We start from the raw sequence: 18,089 nt of genomic DNA, 5'->3' as shown, positions 1-18,089 counted from the left end.
ACATTTAAAATCTCTATTTTAGGACTATTCTTTCTGCTAAAATACAAATTCAGAGTATATCACGTTTGGTACACTAGAAAATATTTCAGAGTAAGTGTTAATTCAGCTTTAGCACAGACAAGATTACCAATTAAAGTAACACCAGCCACAGATATAACACACCAACTTGCAGTGTGGTTTTACAGAAACCGTAAGTAATCCCCAGAAGAAACTCAGCAAAGATGAACATAACATTTCAGAACTTAAACCTCGAAAATATGAAAATATTTCTCTGGGAACTAAGCCTCTTAAACTGAAATAGAAAAGCTTATTTTTACAGAGGTACGAAGAATTATTAGAAAATACACAGTATTTCTTATTACTCATATTTCTATCACATTTATTTTGACAAGTCAGGAATAAGAACACATTATTTAAAATTAAGTCGGATTGATTTTTATTATTTTCCTGCCTAGTCTTTCCTCATTTATAATGGTGTTGGCAATACTGTGCATATATATTACTAGAGCATCACTAGACACCATTTTCAAGACACATATATGATCACATTGCTGAATTTTTTAAGATGGCTAAAATATAAGTACACAAATGTGCAGAATTAAAATAATTTATAAGACTTCTTTTTCTCAAAGTCAAGGAAATAAAACCCTCCTCGCTACATCACAGCAAACTGTACATGCACAATCAGTTCCTTTTTCTCAGCTGAGGAATTCAAATCTCCATAAAAATTTAAATGGAGCACTTCAACTTATTTTACTGTGCTTTTACTGCACTATGTCACCATGTAATGAAACACCTGAGTGCCATTTGCCAGAAGGAATTATCTGTGCCAGGAGCAAAGCTCTGTGTGAGATTCAGCCAAGGTGCTCCGGTGCTTCCACCAGGTCCCCACAGCTCCTGACACAGCAGTTCCTCTCCAGGGCCCCCCAAACCTGATGTTTTCATGTGCAGACACCGACCTGACTGGCAGGAGTTCCTGGCATGGCACAAAGCAAATGCAGCTCGCAACAGTGCTCTGTCAATATAGGTACTCCTTGGATGAGTCCTATGGCTACTCCCAGGAAACTGAAGGCAGTGATTTCAAGGATCTGAGAGAGGCGCAGTGCTTTAAGTGTCTGCACTCTTCAGGTTTTGATGGCACTGATTAACGCCCACTTTTCATGCTCACAGTGAAGTGAGCACAGCTATTGACCCAAACTAGCTGTGCATGCAGTGACTGAGCTGTTACAGAGGGAAAAGTTCCTGCATTAGCTCCACAGGAGGAGAGCTGACATGGAATGCTCTGGATATTCATGAAGGTACCCGTGCACTCCTAACTCAGATTTCTGTGTTCCAGCACATCACATGAGGCTGTCAAGTATGGGACAGTGACAGCCACAAACCTGTTTGGAGGCTGCGATCCAAGAGCTGCGTGTCCCTGCAGCCTCCCTGCATTCCCACTGCCCCATCCATGCTGGTCCACAGGGGGCACCGGGGCTGCCTAAACCCCATTCCCTCCTGCCAGCCTTCTCACCGAGTTACAAGAAGAGGAACAAGCTCTAATTTTAAATATTCTACTGATGTAGTAGTTTTCTTCTTAAGGCTAAAAATACCCAGCACACTTTTGGAAGAGGGGATGACCCATAAATTATTTAAGCTACAAAAAGCAACAATTTTTTTTTTCATGTGTTCTTTACATTGAATTTAATTAAAAACAGCTTGACTACTTAAGCTGCTCATACAGTTCAAAACAAACTGATTTTCCCCCCTGTTTCCTACACACTAAGAAAACAATCACTAAATCAGCAAACACTCTTACATAAAATGGTTGTCATTTTTTTAGTTTGTTGTTTAACAGTTCACTGTGGTGCTTTCCAAAACAAACAAAAAAATCCATATAGACTGTGAGAATGAATTTTCCTCATACAGTGAAAGGCACTACCAATGCCTCAGATCAGACAAGTTGTGTGAACTCCCAGCATACAGATCTCCTTTAGAAAGCTGTGTGAAAAAATAATCAAGTTTGCCATTTCCCATCAGTAGCATGAAACCTATTTTAGACACACTGCTGTGGGATGACAATAAAATGTGTAGAATTATTTAGGAAGTGACACATAATACTGAAGATACTTGGGAAAGGAAACCCACAAGTTCTGCACTAAATTTCCTGTCAAAAGCATCTGGTCTGCACTGAAAACAAAACAAAACAAAACACAAGCATACAAGGATCTGTCTGGAACTCCCTCTGCTGTTCCCACAGGCCTCCTGGAAGAGCAGGAAAGCTCATCCTGCACTCAGTTCCCAGCACAGCCTGGGAAGGCAGGCCAGGCCCTCTGTTGTTCTTAGGCCTCCCTCTCACATCTCAGCATAAGTAGGTCAAGGCCACTGCCATGCTCCACTTCATCTTTGACTTCATTCTGAAATCACAGCCCTCCCATCCTTCTCCTTAAATGCCATTCACAAAAACCGCAGGCCCTGAAGGACTTTACTCCCTGAAAGCCAGCCCGTGACTTTCAACCCCTTCCCTGTTCATTTACACCCGGCCCAGGACTTTGCAGTGTATTCCTGAAATGGCGTTAGTAACTGTGGACGTTGGAAACTTGAGATGAGCACCTCTGCCACAAACAAAAAGTACAAAAGCAGAACTTTAGAGCTGGTTCTGTTTCTTCAGCAGGAGGACACCTGCTGGTCCCCACCATTCAAGGGGGATGTATCCATACAGATTTCTGTCCACACTCAAGGAGAACAGAGCAGGTCTTTTCAACGGGGATTGCCTGCTCCCAGACTCCAATCTGATCACTCTACATACATGCAACTTATTTCTATTACTTTATATATTAACGTGGCTTTAAGTAATATTTTATAAAATGCCTTTTTTTTTGGTTATGAGGATTTTACATTAAAATACCGAAACACCCTCAGCTGGCCTCTTCTTCCTGCAACTATTCTTTATTCCTTTATCTAGAACAAGCTGCTGCTTAGAGCAAGAGCTCCACAAAGAATTTATCTGGAATTAACATGAATCAATTTGTAAAGATAGCTTTTTGTGCTATGTTGAGAAAGAAAGCTTAAAAGATTAAATAAAAGGTGTCTGGACAGATTAGTGCCCAAAGCCTCCTTCTACTTGTTGCTACTGTCCACAATTGACTCTACTGTCCACTTTTGCAGTCTTTACTGCAATCTTCCAGGAAGATTAGTTAATTTAATGTATTATTTATAGCAAAAAAAATAACAATCTGAAACTACACAAAACCAATTTCTAACTAGGCATAGTTATTATTGCTAAACAAACACTTTTGAAATGGTGCATATCCAAAGGATCTACAGTGACAAGACCTTTACAGAAATAAACTGAGAAAGCAACACCCCCTCAACCAACAACAAACATTATCTTCTTCAAATCAGGAGTGCACGCTCCAACCCTAAAATCCTCAGTGACAGATTTATATACGGAATACTTTAAACACAAACAGAGTTCAACATGAACCCAGGTTTTGTGACATCTTCCAGGCCAGATTTCTTTATATGCAGACTGCACTTGTGTTTACAAACGCAATTATTCCCTACAGAACCCTCACTGTGCAGGCTGATTTGGTGTCACACACATGTAAATCAGACACAGGACTCACTAATCTGCCAGAACTCTAAGGTGGTATTACCTCCCACGCCAGTGCTGCTGCTGGTTTTGACAGACATCATCTACTGTATCACATGCTTAATTTATTAAATTGATACACACCAGGAACAGGCAGGAGACTCACAAGCACATTTAATCTGAGCACTCAGGCTGCAGTGACGTGGATAAAACAAACAGCTTTTGCTGAAAGGCGCTGCCTCTCTTTTCCAGAAACTGGAATTGACCCCTACTTACGTCACTTAAGGAAATTAATCTTCCAGAAAATTAAGCTGTTGTTGGTACGATCAGAAAGGCAGCAGAGAAAACACGAGGGAGAAAGGTGGTTACGCACAGCCAGGACAGGGAAGGTACGGAAAAACCTGGACCTTTCCGTGGCTCCTTGCCATTAGACTGATGTGCAATCAAAGGTTACCCACACCGTGTCAGCCACAAAGTAAACAGTAACAAAATGGGTAACTCCAAGCTATGTTAACACTTTCAGGTTTTAGAAAGGAGACAAATCTATGGTTAATTCCTGCATTCTCTCAAAACCAATTTCTGTTTGTAAGCAGCTGGTTTGCACCAAGTTTGGTACAGAAGGAAGCCGATGGTTTGCAGCACTGCACTGTAACAGTTCTGCAGCTAAACCTTGCAGTGAGATCATGATGAGAGGGAGAAGACAGGTCTGATGTGCAGGATGATTTCCACCTGTCCCCACCCTGCCATCAGACGCTGTGTGACTGCAGCTACGCTGGCTGGATGAAGAAGTTGCCACCCCACTTCATCTCCACTGCTCATTACCTCCAAATCTCCCAGCATAACTGCGTGTTTAGTCACTTCCTAACCCAGTTCTGTCAAAATGATTCCCGTTAGAAAATCTGTGTTTCAGCTTAACTCAGATTATTTTTGACAGAACTTGTTTAGCGGATGACTATAAATGCAAGTACCAGAAGATCTGAGAACATTGTAACCTTTAGAGCTGGGAGAGGAAATAGCGAGCAGTGGAGCCAGCTACCCCTGCTCCATGGCTGTGCTGCTGTGGGAGAAGCACATTAATCACTCCTATAGGTCTGATCTGTCAGCCTGCCTGAGCAGGGAAAGCTGTGTATAGAGGGTGGCATCTTGAAAGAAAATAAATCAGTAAATCTATAGACTACTTATTTTACTGCTTAAAATGTCAGGTTGGGGTTTAGTGTCCAGAAATTAAAATAATTCGTTATAACTGCCTGCAATTCTGTTGCATAATGAGAGGAAAAGGCAGATGCTGCTCAAAAGATATTAATAAATGTGACATTTCTGTGGAGCTAATGGATAAATACCAACCTCGCCTTCTTATCTTAAATTATCATAACAAGACCTGAAAACTTACTTAATTGTTTTCTACGTATTACTGATGTGAACACAGGTGTCTGTGTTTTCATTTGTAATGTGGCAAAAAAAGTGGGAAAACTACCACAAAAATGCAGCATCCAATTACCATCACACAATCCACAACACTGACAGGAGCAGGACTTCATGTGGAGATCTCCTTACCTTTTATTAACAGGCTTCTCATCCTTGTCATAGGGCCGTATGAACCATTTCCCAATTCTTACAAAGTTTTTATCCATCAGGCATCTAGAAAACAATTACAGCAACAATTAGTAGTTAGATCTTAAAGCGTGATTAAAAGGAGCCCTTGAAGATAGTGGCTGAGGGATTAGACAGCTGAATTTCGATCACATTGAAATAAAAGTTTGAAGTTTTTAGGTTGCACTTTTTGTTTTCCCACGTCAGTCATAGAAAATCCCTGTCCCATCTCATGATGTTGTCACTAATGCTGAACTTTACTCGTGCCTTTTCCCCTCACCTTTGTCACAATCCTTTCCACTCTGTGCTTCTCTTTTTGCTGACTGATCCCTTGTCCTATTTTTCACATTCCTCTTCTTGAACAAAGGACATTTATTAGTACTGATTCTTTTCTATCCAGTCCTTCAGATTTCAGATGATAAAGAATATGCATTCCCTTATTTTTTGGCATGTAAATGGTACAGTATAGGAATGACAGAAAATTGCGTTAAGGAAATATTAACAATGATTCGATTTTCTCTTGACATGATCCCCAGCATGATTTCAGATGCTGAAACTCCCATAATCACTGCTTCGTCTGCCAGAAAACCTCACTATATCAAATATACTCCCACATCACCAAAATTAGAGCAATAAGTTCCATTTTATGTGGTAACTTTGGAAGTCCACGGTTTCTTTTTAGAAACTGCATAGTCCTCTTTAAAAAAACCCCAACAGTGAGGACTCAAAGTGATCAATACTCAATTTAAATTTAAAGTTAGGGAGTGCCTGGTGCCTTTCTAGGTCCACCTGTGCAGATGACTCACAGGAGCAATTTGCCAACTCTGAGTATGCCTCATACATTAAACATGTACTCAAACATGCTGCCCAAGGGACCACACACAGAAATTCATCATTAAAGCATATTTTTCAGTAAGGTAAATAATATGCTTCAAAAATTCCATAAAACTGGTTATTTGTTGCTAGTGATGTATACACCATTACAAGTAATATGCAAGCCTTGCCCATATATTTCACATCTATTCAGTATTTTTTATTTAGATGAAAAAACTGGATTTTTCCACTCTTCTAAGTTTTCCAATAGTTTATTTCTATAGCAGCTGCTAAAGATTAGCCAAAACAAAGGGAAAAAATTAAAAATCACATGAAACTTTCTGGGCAAGTACATTCTGCAAGGTTCAAAAAAGCTGTGTGATCTATACTTCAAAAGCATACCTAGAAGACACAGATAGGAAATGGACGACTGACAACATAAATACTAATATGCTCCTAATTTCTCTGTATAAACTTGGCAGAATTTTCCAAAGTTAAAGCTGAAGAAAATTCTACCACCACTTTCTCAATTAAAGCAAAAATAATCCATTTCAGCTGAATAACCAATATCCTTAACTGAACATGAAAACTAAGGCAGCAGACATCTAAAGACATTGGTAGGGGATGAAAAAAAAAGGAAAATATTTCCCTAGGAAATATTTGCTATCAGAGAGTCTGTCAGTGCCAGCATGTTTTATACAAACAAAAGGAACTCTGTGAAGTTTACACAGATCCCTAAAGGAAATAATATGTAGTAGCAAAAAAATGTAATAAACTCTTCCCATCACACACACTTCAATGCCACATTGCTGTGTCTCACCACAGCAGGTTTAACTGCCTCAAACTAATGTTGCTTTCCTAGAAAAAAAGTCTTCATGGGAAGATCTGTCCTTAAAAATCAGTCAACCCTCCATGCTAAACTAAATCACGGGTTATTTAAGGAATAATCCCATATAAAATCAGAGCCATGCCTGCAGCAGCACAGATCTCAGATGTGGCCAGGTGGGCAGTTAATGACAGTATAGTTATTTTTGCTGGATAAGCACTAAAGGTAACTAGTCTTTCACAGTGAGCTGTAACAATGGACTTGTGTTAAAAAAAAAAAAAGGTCATAAAAAGCAGTTATTTAATGATATAAGGACATGAAACACCCTGCAGGGCCTGGCTTCTCTCCCTCTTCAGGGCTGGGTGATCCCTCCCTCAGCAGTGCAGCTGGTGCAGCACTTCATTGGCGCCTCACCTCCTGGATTTCTGATTTTTCCATGAAAAAATGACCTGCCAAGGGCACACCAACCATTACGAAACGACACTGTAATATTTTGAGTACTCATCTCTCAGATCTTGTGATGTTTTCTACACTAATTAACATAAACTGAGCATTAGTGGGGGTACAGAGGGGAGGGGGGGAAAAAAAGAAAAAAAAAGGAAAAAACCCCACAATCAGTTCTGTAAAGGCTCTTTTTCTTGCCTTTGCCTGGGTTGGGTAAAAGCAGAGGCCACCGCTCCCTTCGTGCCCCGTGCTGTCCCCCGGGTCCCTCGGGCTCCTCCATGAGGGGCCGCTGCCCCCTCACGGCTCCTCCTCCCGCCATTTCCTTCCCGCCACGGCCGATCCCCCTCAGCCTCCAGCAAAAGAAACACGAAATAAACTCCAAACGCCACAAACCCGCAACGGCCAGCACCAGCCCGGCACTGATGGGCCAGAAACGGATTCGAGCATTCTGCTTTATTAATAGGACTTCTCCTAAACACTGGGTAATATAGGGCTTTGAAGTTTAAACTGCTATTTAATAAAGCCTGCACACATGTTGCTGTTACCTTAAATGAAGTAATTATGATGTTAAGTTCATATTTGGTAAGGTGGGGAGGGGGGGCCTGAGATAAAAATTGAATAGCTTGAAGTAAATTCAACTATGAAACTAAAAATTGTCGTAAGCAGAGCAACGAGAAGATGCTCATGCCCAAGGCTGGGACTGCAGCAGGAGTTGTACCAGCTTATCACAACATTAATCATATCAGCTTATCACAACATTAATCATATCAGCTTATCACAACATTAATCATATCAGCTTATCACAACATTAATCATATCAGCTTATCACAGCATTAATCATATCAGCTTATCGTGACATGATTTTTTTCAGTTTATCAGGACATGAACTGAGGCTTATCCACCAACTACTGCTGGAAGAAAAAGAATTTCCAATCACAGCTGGACAGAACAGTTCTGCTGACTCCACCAACTGATTTCAATTAAGTTATATTAAAAAAAAAATAAATTTATTTCATAAGTTTAAAGAGGTCCAAAGAATAAAATTAGCCACTTTACACTTAAAAGTCAGCTGGCTGGGTACCAGAGATTAATAAAGACATACCAAATTAATTTTCCCTTTTATACTATAAAGCTACAAAGGAACTAATGAACATCCTAGATGTGGAATTTAATTTTTATACTTTCATTCATTCTAAGTAGCCTACAACTTTTATATAAATCCCCTAAAGAGACTGATGGGATAGTAAACAGGGAATACAACAACTAATCCCTGTACCTGCTGATATGCACACAGGTAACTTGGTCAGCCCATGGAAATACAGCCTCAGGAACATAATGCAAACCTCATTACTAGTAAATCTACATCAAAGCAAACAGGACACTAAATGAGACAAGATGAAAGTGTTTCCATTTGCTTATTTTCTGAAAGGAAAAATATCCAAGGCTGCATTCTACAAAATTACTGCAACACAAACATGTGTTTTATTTTGTTGTTGTTATTATTATTATTATTATTTCTCCCACTCAGAGAAAGGGGGAATAGTCTAATGACATTTAATTCTAAGAAGATATCCAAATTTATAAGAACAAGATAATCTTCAGTAATCTTAAAAGTTGATAGCTGGATTAAGGAGAAAAAGGCATAAGTATATTAACTAATCAGAGAATAACTCTGCAGTCAAGTCATATATATATGTGTGTGTGTGTGTGTATATATATATATAATAAAAATTATATATATGGCTTATCAGAGCCAGAACTTCACCCAGAATATTGTGCACAAATGTAGTCAAATTTTAACATGCACGTAACCAGGATAATTGAGAGAAGAGAGTTAAGAGCTTTTAAGATATGTATCATTTAACCTCATCAAGGCACGGAAGGTCAGATACAATTACACACTCTAAGCACTTCCAGAAGGTGAAAACTTCCCCTATTTTGGCTTTTAAAATATGTCCTTAACAAAAATCCGAGCAGAAATATGTATCAACGTTGTTGTTTGCATGAGTGTTTAATTAGTTTGCACAGCATTTTATGAAAAATTACCAGAATTAATGACTTAAGAGATCCATCTCGATCTCTTGGATTCAAGGTCTAACTCTAAAAAAATGTAGTTTAAGATCCATAATAATATAATTGCTCTATAGGTATCCTGTATGATTTTAATATCAAAATTAAATATTTGAGAGCACTGGAGTTTTTCTTACCTTTCCAGAAGGTTATGAATTGCTTTGAAGAGCAGGGTCCTACACTCATAGGAAAGTCCATTCTCCCAGAATCCTTCTTCCACCACTACAAAAACACAAAATGTCAACATGCTTAGAAATAGGGAAATGCAAACATTTATCCAAAACATATCTTCAACAGCTTTAATTTTCAAAGTAGCGTGTTTCATTAAACTATTTTAACTATTACCTATATCATCCAAGCAGCTTTAATCTTTACTTGCCGAAGACGCAGCCTTTGAATTTAAAAAAAAAAAAAGGCTAACACAAAAGCATGAAAGCAAACCCATTTGTTTGTAGCATTCACTATGTAAGTACAGGGGTGAGGAATGTACGATCATTCTTTGCCACCACTGCTGAGAGATCCTTTAAAACTTAACCACAGATGCCGACAATCAAGAAACAAAGTGAATCATTAAAGGTGTAAAATCAATTTACATAACTGAAACAACATGAAACAACTCCCCTGAACCTCTCGCTGTCACACTCAAGTGCAATTCCTCCATTGTACTGACTTCAACTACTGCAGTTTTAGCAATACACAGCAGATTTTATGCCAAAATAAAATCTGTACACTCAGTACCGAACTGCAGAGATTTTAGAGTTTTAAAAAGTAAGTCTAATTATCTCTCATCGTAGAGTGTAGCCTGAATTAGTCACCTGAAGGACAGACAAACCTCAGAAATATCTGCTGTCCTTACTCATGGCTTTCGGGTGCTAAAACCACCAGGAGCAGCACTATTTCTGGTATGCCTGTACCAGATTCTAAATCTTACTCAGCCAGAAGACGCAGACTGAAAACAGATGATAAAACAACTTTTTCAAGGAGTGAGTAAGAATTCGCTAATTGTCTCAGTTCTGCCATTTCAATGTTACAGGACTAGTCGGCAGCTCTTTAAAAGCGCAAACATAGAATTCTACTCCACGTTAAGCACCGAATACTTCACACCCCTCCCTGGCCAATTTGCAGGACGAGACCTCCCAGCAGCGCGTCTATCGCACAGAGATGATTATCTCAGTGTAGTTTACAACCACGTTTAAAGGGAAGCTTCCACGGAGTTAGAGCTCCATGGAAAATACTAATATTGCCAGCAGCCTTCAAAGCCTCGAGCCACTGTCTGCTGCTTCTCCACGAGCTGTAACTCACACACTCAGACAAGAAAAGGCACATTTTTTGCATGTGCAATGTTGTGATATGCTAATGTCGGTAACAGAGCCTCTCGCTTCGTGCAGAACGGAAAAAGCAGGTTTTAGTCCCTAAATCACCTTATCGGCCAGCACAGGATTGCCGGGAGAATGGAGACACAGACCTGTGCCTTGGGCACAAGGAGCAGCCGGGGAGCTTCTCCTTAGAAACCACTGCAGGCCCTTTAATGCCTGCAAGCCCTCCGTGACACCGAGGGTGTAATGGGCCATGGCTATTTACTGCACACAACTCCTCGGCTTTCATGGGTAAAACACTGTGCTTAAGGAACTCAGAACCGCCGTGCATGGTCAGAGCTATTGATGTATAAATTCTCAACAGCTCAGAACTACCAAAGCCCCTGAGGCTGCAAGGCAGGTACTGTCTTGCACTTAAAAATTACATAATCCTCAAATATATAAAAAGCTACAGATTAGTTACACTAGGAGAGATCACACCTGCATGAAAATTCAGTATTTATATTTTAAAAAATCAAACTTTTGACAGACCCTGTAGAAGTCAAAATAAATTCACTCTTACACAGCAGTGAGCTCTTACCCAGTTTCACACTATCCTAGGCTGTACTGCCAATATTGCCCCTGCTTTAGGAACTTCATGCAAAATAGGGAAGATAAGAATCAAGCCTATGATTTTACAGGAAAGTTCCCATCACCAGTTCTTAAGTTCTTATTTCTAACTCCCTGCCTACTCCCAGGTACACACAGCAGACCACGGGACCTTGTCACAGTTTATATCATCTCTCAGAACTATTTTCTGCAAGTACAATTTTGCCATTTCAGAAGAATTCAGATCAAATCACACTGCTTTACACGATTAAATGTAATATTCTGTAGAGTTGGGATAATTTTAATCCAGAATTCTTTTTTGTCTGGATATCACCTGTATTCTTTTTCCCTGCTCAGTTTCCCTGGGCTACTCCAGCCTGTTATTCCTCCACAATCCCAGACATGAAAGCACTACAGTCCCAGCAGGAGGGACTGGATGAGGGGATGGAAACTGGCAGCACTCCCCCCCCTACCCACCACCACAGCTGCATCCCTGGCTGTCCTGCACTCAGCAGAGGGAATGGCTGGGAGGGAGGTGTCCAAAATCCTCAGAAAAGCAGGGAAAAGCAACATTAACCTTGCAGCCAAGTCCCGAGGGTCAAGTGTGCCATGAGGTCAGACTGGCGGAGGAGCAGCAGTGGAGTGGGACAGGGAAAAGGGGAAAGTCTGGCGTGGCATCAACCCTCAATATTCTAATTTTCCAAACTGCCTTTCTTAGTACACAGAATTCACATAAATTATATGTGAAATGGAAATAAAATTACTTCCCTATTAAATTTAACTCAAAGTATATCATAAGACATTGCCATAACCATTTTCCTATAATAAATAATGCCTCTAATTCCCAGATATATTAAAGCACTATACTTACTGTAATTATCTCTAATGCTTCTTTATCCTACTAAAAAAGTACATCTTACAATTAAGAGCATGTACATATGTCTGATGCCATAAAAATGAGGAAGAAATGTTAGAAGTGCAGCATTTGACTTCCTCTCTGCTCTTTGGCTTCCTGATCCAGACTCCACAAGAAAAGTGCTGAAATGACTGAAGCAAGTTACAACTTCAGGATGCATATGGTGACCAATAAAAAAGCTTGGCAAAACACTAAAAATTAGACTATCCCTGTAAATCCCAAAGTTCCTGACACTTATAATTTAACTAGATTTTAGATTTTGAAGAGTATTTTAAATTCCTTATAGCAAACTGAAGCCTAGGAAATAGTCTCTGTCTGTCTACATGATGATTTCCAATGGTTTTAACACTCAGAACGTTCAACTCCAGCCCTCCTCAGCTTTCCCATGCTCCTGATGGCATTTCCAGGCACAGCCAGCAGAACACAGGTACTGTGCAGATTCCAAAGCACGGGAATACCTGTGGCCTGTCCTGGAGGCATTCCTGTTACTTCAGTTGAAATATTTCTCTTTAGATGCAACAAATGCAACACTGAACAACAGCTGTGAAAGGCATCTTCCAAAACAGAGAACTTCTAGGGGGACAGTCAAGGATAGATGGAAGTTTTAGTGAGGGAAAGCACAACAGAGCACAAACTACATTTTCCTCCATGGAAGTCAGAGCAGAGGAGAAGAGTTTGGAGAGGCAGCAAAGCAGAGGGGACAAACTGTGGGTCACTGCTTGCCAAGCCATGGGAAGACAAAGCCATGGCTGATGTGACCCCTGTTAGCAGCAATCCCATCCTGGGCAGGCTGGGTGACCTCCAGAGCCCAGGCTCCTTCTCACCACAGGGATCTGTCAGCTCACTGCTCCTCACTGAGACAGCTTTATGCACACGTGTATATAGCTCTGTATATATATATATATTTCTGTACATGTTAACTACCCTATCCAAGCCTCTGTACACTCTGGAGAAGGATGACACCTGGGAGAAGCATTTGCCTTCTCACTGCCCTGCAAGAGAGGGAGAACTTCACCACATCATTTCCCACCAAAAGAAGCAACTGCTTTCCTGTAGTTATGTTTCAGTTTTGGTCTTTTTTTAATGAGATCATCTCCCAAAATAAACCACTAAGTCCATTAATATTCTAATATTAATATTCTAAAAATCTGGATTCTCAGAAAAAAATTATATTAGAAGAATAGCAGAAAATCCAAAACAAGAAAAAAGTGTATCTGACGCTTGTAATAGATTACAGTGGAGGTGTTAATCTCACTGCTGGTGTTCAAACAGAATGGGAATTAATCAACAGCCTTCATATATAAAGTTTTTAGGTGTTTGTTATGATTTTTTTTCATAGGTTCAAAAAGCAAATAAAATGTTTGTGCTGATTTTTACGTTTATTTTTGCAGATCAGATGTTAAAGAATGAAAGGCAACTACAATAATGTAGACTTACACGGGCAATTTATAATTTAAACATACATTAATGAGCAGCTTAGTTGGCTTGGGATCTTTTTTATTTTCAAGTCAGAGATATTAAGGTCTTCAAAGTGTCCAACGATTTTTATGAAGCCAGCCATGTTCTCAAAAAAAAAAAAAAAAAAAGACCCATTATAAAAATTTCAAGGAGAGAAGTCACAGCAAAATATCAAAGCAAATACTTCAATAATTTTAGGTCTCCCAGCAGAGATACTGGAAAGATAATAAGATCTCTGTTCTGCTTCAGTGGCCAAACTGACATATTTTACTTAAAAGAAATATAGGAAGGAAGGAGAGGAGGCAAGTCGAGGCTGTGTCGGTGCTGCAAAGACAGTTATACCTTTAAGAAATCCAGCCACCCACATTTTAATAATTCAGGTCACACTGCCTTGTGCAGTTTAAAAGCAGAATTAGTTTCAAAGAATACATATTTCCTCAGAGCTATGTTACATATTTCCTTTTAATGTATCATATTGCAGCAACAGCTGAAATGAACGTCTAGACATCAAAAACAAGGCTTTATTCCCACCTACTGCTTTTTTACCTCAGGCATCGGAGCTAATGAAACCCATTATCCAGAACACTGCCCTCAGTTACCACATTGGCCACTGCAAATATGAAAAAACACTCTGGGACAGCACCAGTTATTCAGCCATTAAAATTACTGAAAATCAATTTCTTGCTGCACACTGCAGAAATACTGATAGATTAAAGCAGGACACATGGGACAAGGAGATTACTTCCAGGGAAGATTACTATGTCAAACTGCTGAGGACGGGGACTTACTCAGCTCCTCAAGATTCACATTCAGAGCAGCACATGCTCCTTTCCTAGCCTTTGATATTTTGCCTCCTCGTTGCCATGAAATATGAAGGATGTGGGGTTTTGTCCATGTTTTAAAAACACATGGCTAAACAACTCCAACAAAATCAGATATAAAATTACTAAAAGCAAGCCTTTAATTTTTCATCTCTATTTTTGTTAACGTGCCCTTAAAACAATATTTCAAAAACCAATGAGCATTTTGAAACATCATTTCTCCTACAAAATTGAGTTAAGAGAGTAACAACACAATGCAATGGTACATTAATTCTGAAAAACTATATTATACCCATAAAAATCCAATTAAAGACAACGCCATTGATCGATCATTGCTATACTGCCATTGATCACCTTGTAAAATCTGTGTTTGAAGTCATTAGTGATTAAATTGACTTATTACTAAATCAGATTCAACCCACTTAGAGATCTAATTTCCTTGTGCTGGGTATGATCGTAGGGAAATTGTGCTGCTCACTCGTACAGGCCTGAGAATCCATCTTGGCTCCCTTCCCCAAGTCAGCTCGTCACAAAATGAACCAAAACAGTGCAAATGCTCCCCAGAATGATTTGTTTGTATTCTCCTATTTCCAGACACAGGGAATATTCACTGGACGTGCAGAGAAGCGTTTCCAATCCGCATCCTCTCAAGGTACCCTTAAGAGCTGCCAGGAAAATCAGAGTATTAATGGAGACCATGCCTGGAGATTGCTGCTCAGGCCCGACCCGCGTTTGCATCTCAATGCACTGCAATTTTCGATATAAAAACCAACACTTGCAAGCAGAGTTGACTGTGAAACTAAAATTGTTGCACTTCAGAAGGATAAATAAAACCTTCAAAGGCAACAGCTGTTGAATATCACAGGAATACTCCGAGGCTTTAATTGTTGCGCATTGAAACAGAAATTAGCATAATAGCTATTTATTGAAAAACAGATGGTAGGTAACTATCTGCACTTAGATTGTGTTAGCACTACTTAAAGTAATACTTTTATTGCTTCCTCCATCCTGGTAGGTACAGAGTTGTTTTTTCTAAAATACACAGTAAATGTTACATCCTCTCCCTGGCCCACACACTCTCATTCCTGTGCTCCCGCACAGCCTCTCCTGCCTTGCACCGGAGCACACCACAGCCAGATCTTCATGGGGACGGTTTCTCAGCAGCTTGGTTAACCAAATAACCAAAATTATTATCTATCAAATGAGAACGAGCATTTCTGTGCAATTATAGCTCGAGCCTGCTCTCTCTGTAGGAATGCAGATGAGCTGAGCTGCTCACTCCCGAGACAGGACAGATTCCAAATCAAACCATGGATTTGCCGTGTGGTTTTTGCTTTGAATGCGTTCTACAATCACCAGACAGAGTATAAGGAACAGAAATAAGACACAATTCTATGTGGTTTACAGTTTCCCAAAGCAAAGCAGGAAGTTGTATGCAATGAGAAACCTGCTCTCACATGCCAGAAAACCCCTCCAATCCCTGATTTACGCTGCTTCATTTGTCCCACCATGTGTTTGTGTCAAGCACTCTTATTTCCAAACCACTTTATATTTCTTTGCAGAGGTATTTCCTATAAATGAAAAGCATAACCTGAACATAATGAAGAAGCACTAAAGGTTTGGAAAGATTCTCACCCTGATTTCCTAAAATATTCCAGGCTAAGGATACCAGTAGAAAATAAGTATTTTCTTTACTCCTGGGAGTTTCTAGAATTGCCTCTCACATTTCTGAACTTTTCATTTTCCATTACATCTTCAACTCTTTGGAATAAAGACATTAACGGTAGTTTGTCAGAAGAACATAAAAGCAACACATTACAAAAAACTTTAAAGAAAAATACAATTTTCAAAAGTATACTATGCTTTCTTAATCCCAGAAACAACCCATGCTCTCCAAACTTGATTTGCTCTCTTCTTTCCCCTTCCAAATCTCCAGATTTTCTTCATTCCCATTTCCAGTGACCACCTGGGCCGGGTCTTGCAGCCAGCGTGGCCCTCAATTGCACACATCAGCTGCTACCTCCACTTCTGCCTTTGATGTCCCCAGGTCCAGGAATATGGAATTCCTGCAGTGGATGTGCAGCAGGGAGACTTCCTCAGCACCATCAATGCGATGAGGAGGACTTGTATTGTTCCTCTCCAAACACACTGGTGTTCACTAGCACTGATGGGATGCTCCTGCATTCCCTGTTCCCAGAGCTCCACTGGAGGTAATGGAATGTACGAGTGCAGCGAGTCTCTGGAGAAACCAGAGCGAGTTCAGCCATCCCCGAGTGAGACGGGGCTTGTTCTGAGGAAAAATGCCGTCCCTATTAATCCCTGCTTGGAAAGCGAAAGGAACCCGGAGTCTTCCCTCACTTCCCAACTATGCGGGACGTCACAGCTGGAGCACAGCTCGCTTCGGAGAGCAGCACCGGGCTCAGCTCTCCCTGCCCTTCCACACAGGCCAGTCCGCTCAGACTCTGCAATCCTGTCCCTCCTCGTTCCCGTTCCCATTCCCATTCCCGTTCCCATTCCCATTCCCATTCCCATTCCCATTCCCATTCCCATTCCCATTCCCATTCCCATTCCCATTCCCATTCCCATTCCCACACCGCCCTCTGGCCGTGGGTCCCGCTGATCCATCCCCACATCCCCAGGAGCTTCCCCCGGCCAAGGGGCCATGGACACGAGTCCTTGCCATGGGGCTGCTCTGCCGCGGCCCGGGAGGGCAGAGCCAGCCGGGAGTGAATAAATATCCATCCTCATCCCGAGAGTGAATACCCATCCTCACCCCGGGAGTGAATATCCATCCTCATCCCGGGAGTGAATATCCATCCTCACCCCGGGAGTGAATACCCATCCTCATCCCGGGAATGAATCCCGGGAGTGAATACCCATCCTCACCCCGCGGGAAGGCAGCTCGGGCGGCACGGCAGCCTTTAATTGATATGCGAAGGTGACAGCTGGAGGAGAGACAAGATCTCGGGCACATCCAAGGAGACGTTTATGGAGAAATCCCGGGTGTGCCTGCCCAGTCTCCCCAGAGCTCTGCCCCACCCCGCTGGGCTCTGCTCTGCGGAACAAGAACTGGTGATATTTCCATCTCAGCTGTACCTGACTTAACCAAGTCAACATTTGGGTTTCCATCAGCTAAAATTTGAGTTTACCCTTCTGCATAGAAATTAAGAATTGTGCTTATTTTTCCTCAGTTCACGCTTGCTTTTGGTTCTGTATCACTACTTGCAACCCCCAGGATCCTATTTCCTTCATTCTTTTTTCTTTTTTTTTTCCAACCTAGTGGTTAGAGAAATAACAATTTTCATTAGAAAATCTTTCCCTTAACTTACTTGTAATGCTATATTGTGAGAAAACAAGATTTGTATTTAAGTAAGGGATACAGGAAATATTTTTAGAGCAGTTTCCGGTGTTAAATACACACCATGTGCCCCACACAAAACAGCCAAAGGTTGTACGTGTGAACTACAACATTAATTCCATTATATATGGAACATATTAGATAAGTCCTCTTCATGTTACTGTTAGAAAATAGGAAAAGATGTGAATAAATATATTTTTTCTAGGTTATACATACTTTCAAACTGTTTAAAAGCTTATTTTACTACTTGTTTTCCTACCTCCCTGCTGGAATTCATTATATTTTACACAGGAATAAACGACAAAATTGACTTTT

At 40.5% G+C, this 18,089-nt stretch overlaps 1 protein-coding gene across 1 annotated transcript in view; it reads right to left on the bottom strand.

Annotated features, from left to right (window-relative positions):
• The window catches only part of MED13L (mediator complex subunit 13L), a 167,707-nt gene that overhangs the window by 75,115 nt on the left and 74,503 nt on the right, over nucleotides 1–18,089 (bottom strand). The window contains exons 3-4 of the mRNA XM_063415529.1: nucleotides 9,455–9,539; nucleotides 5,129–5,212 (exon numbers count right to left, since the gene is read on the bottom strand). Coding sequence (XP_063271599.1) covers nucleotides 5,129–5,212; nucleotides 9,455–9,539 — 169 coding nt within the window. The remainder of the gene's footprint in view (nucleotides 1–5,128; nucleotides 5,213–9,454; nucleotides 9,540–18,089) is intronic.

The sequence above is a fragment of the Prinia subflava genome, chromosome 19 (genome assembly GCF_021018805.1).
Source record: "Prinia subflava isolate CZ2003 ecotype Zambia chromosome 19, Cam_Psub_1.2, whole genome shotgun sequence".
In the NCBI taxonomy this organism is placed as follows: domain Eukaryota; kingdom Metazoa; phylum Chordata; class Aves; order Passeriformes; family Cisticolidae; genus Prinia; species Prinia subflava.
The sequence above is the reverse complement of the archived record's forward strand: the minus strand, read 5'-3'. Positions and strand labels throughout refer to the sequence as shown.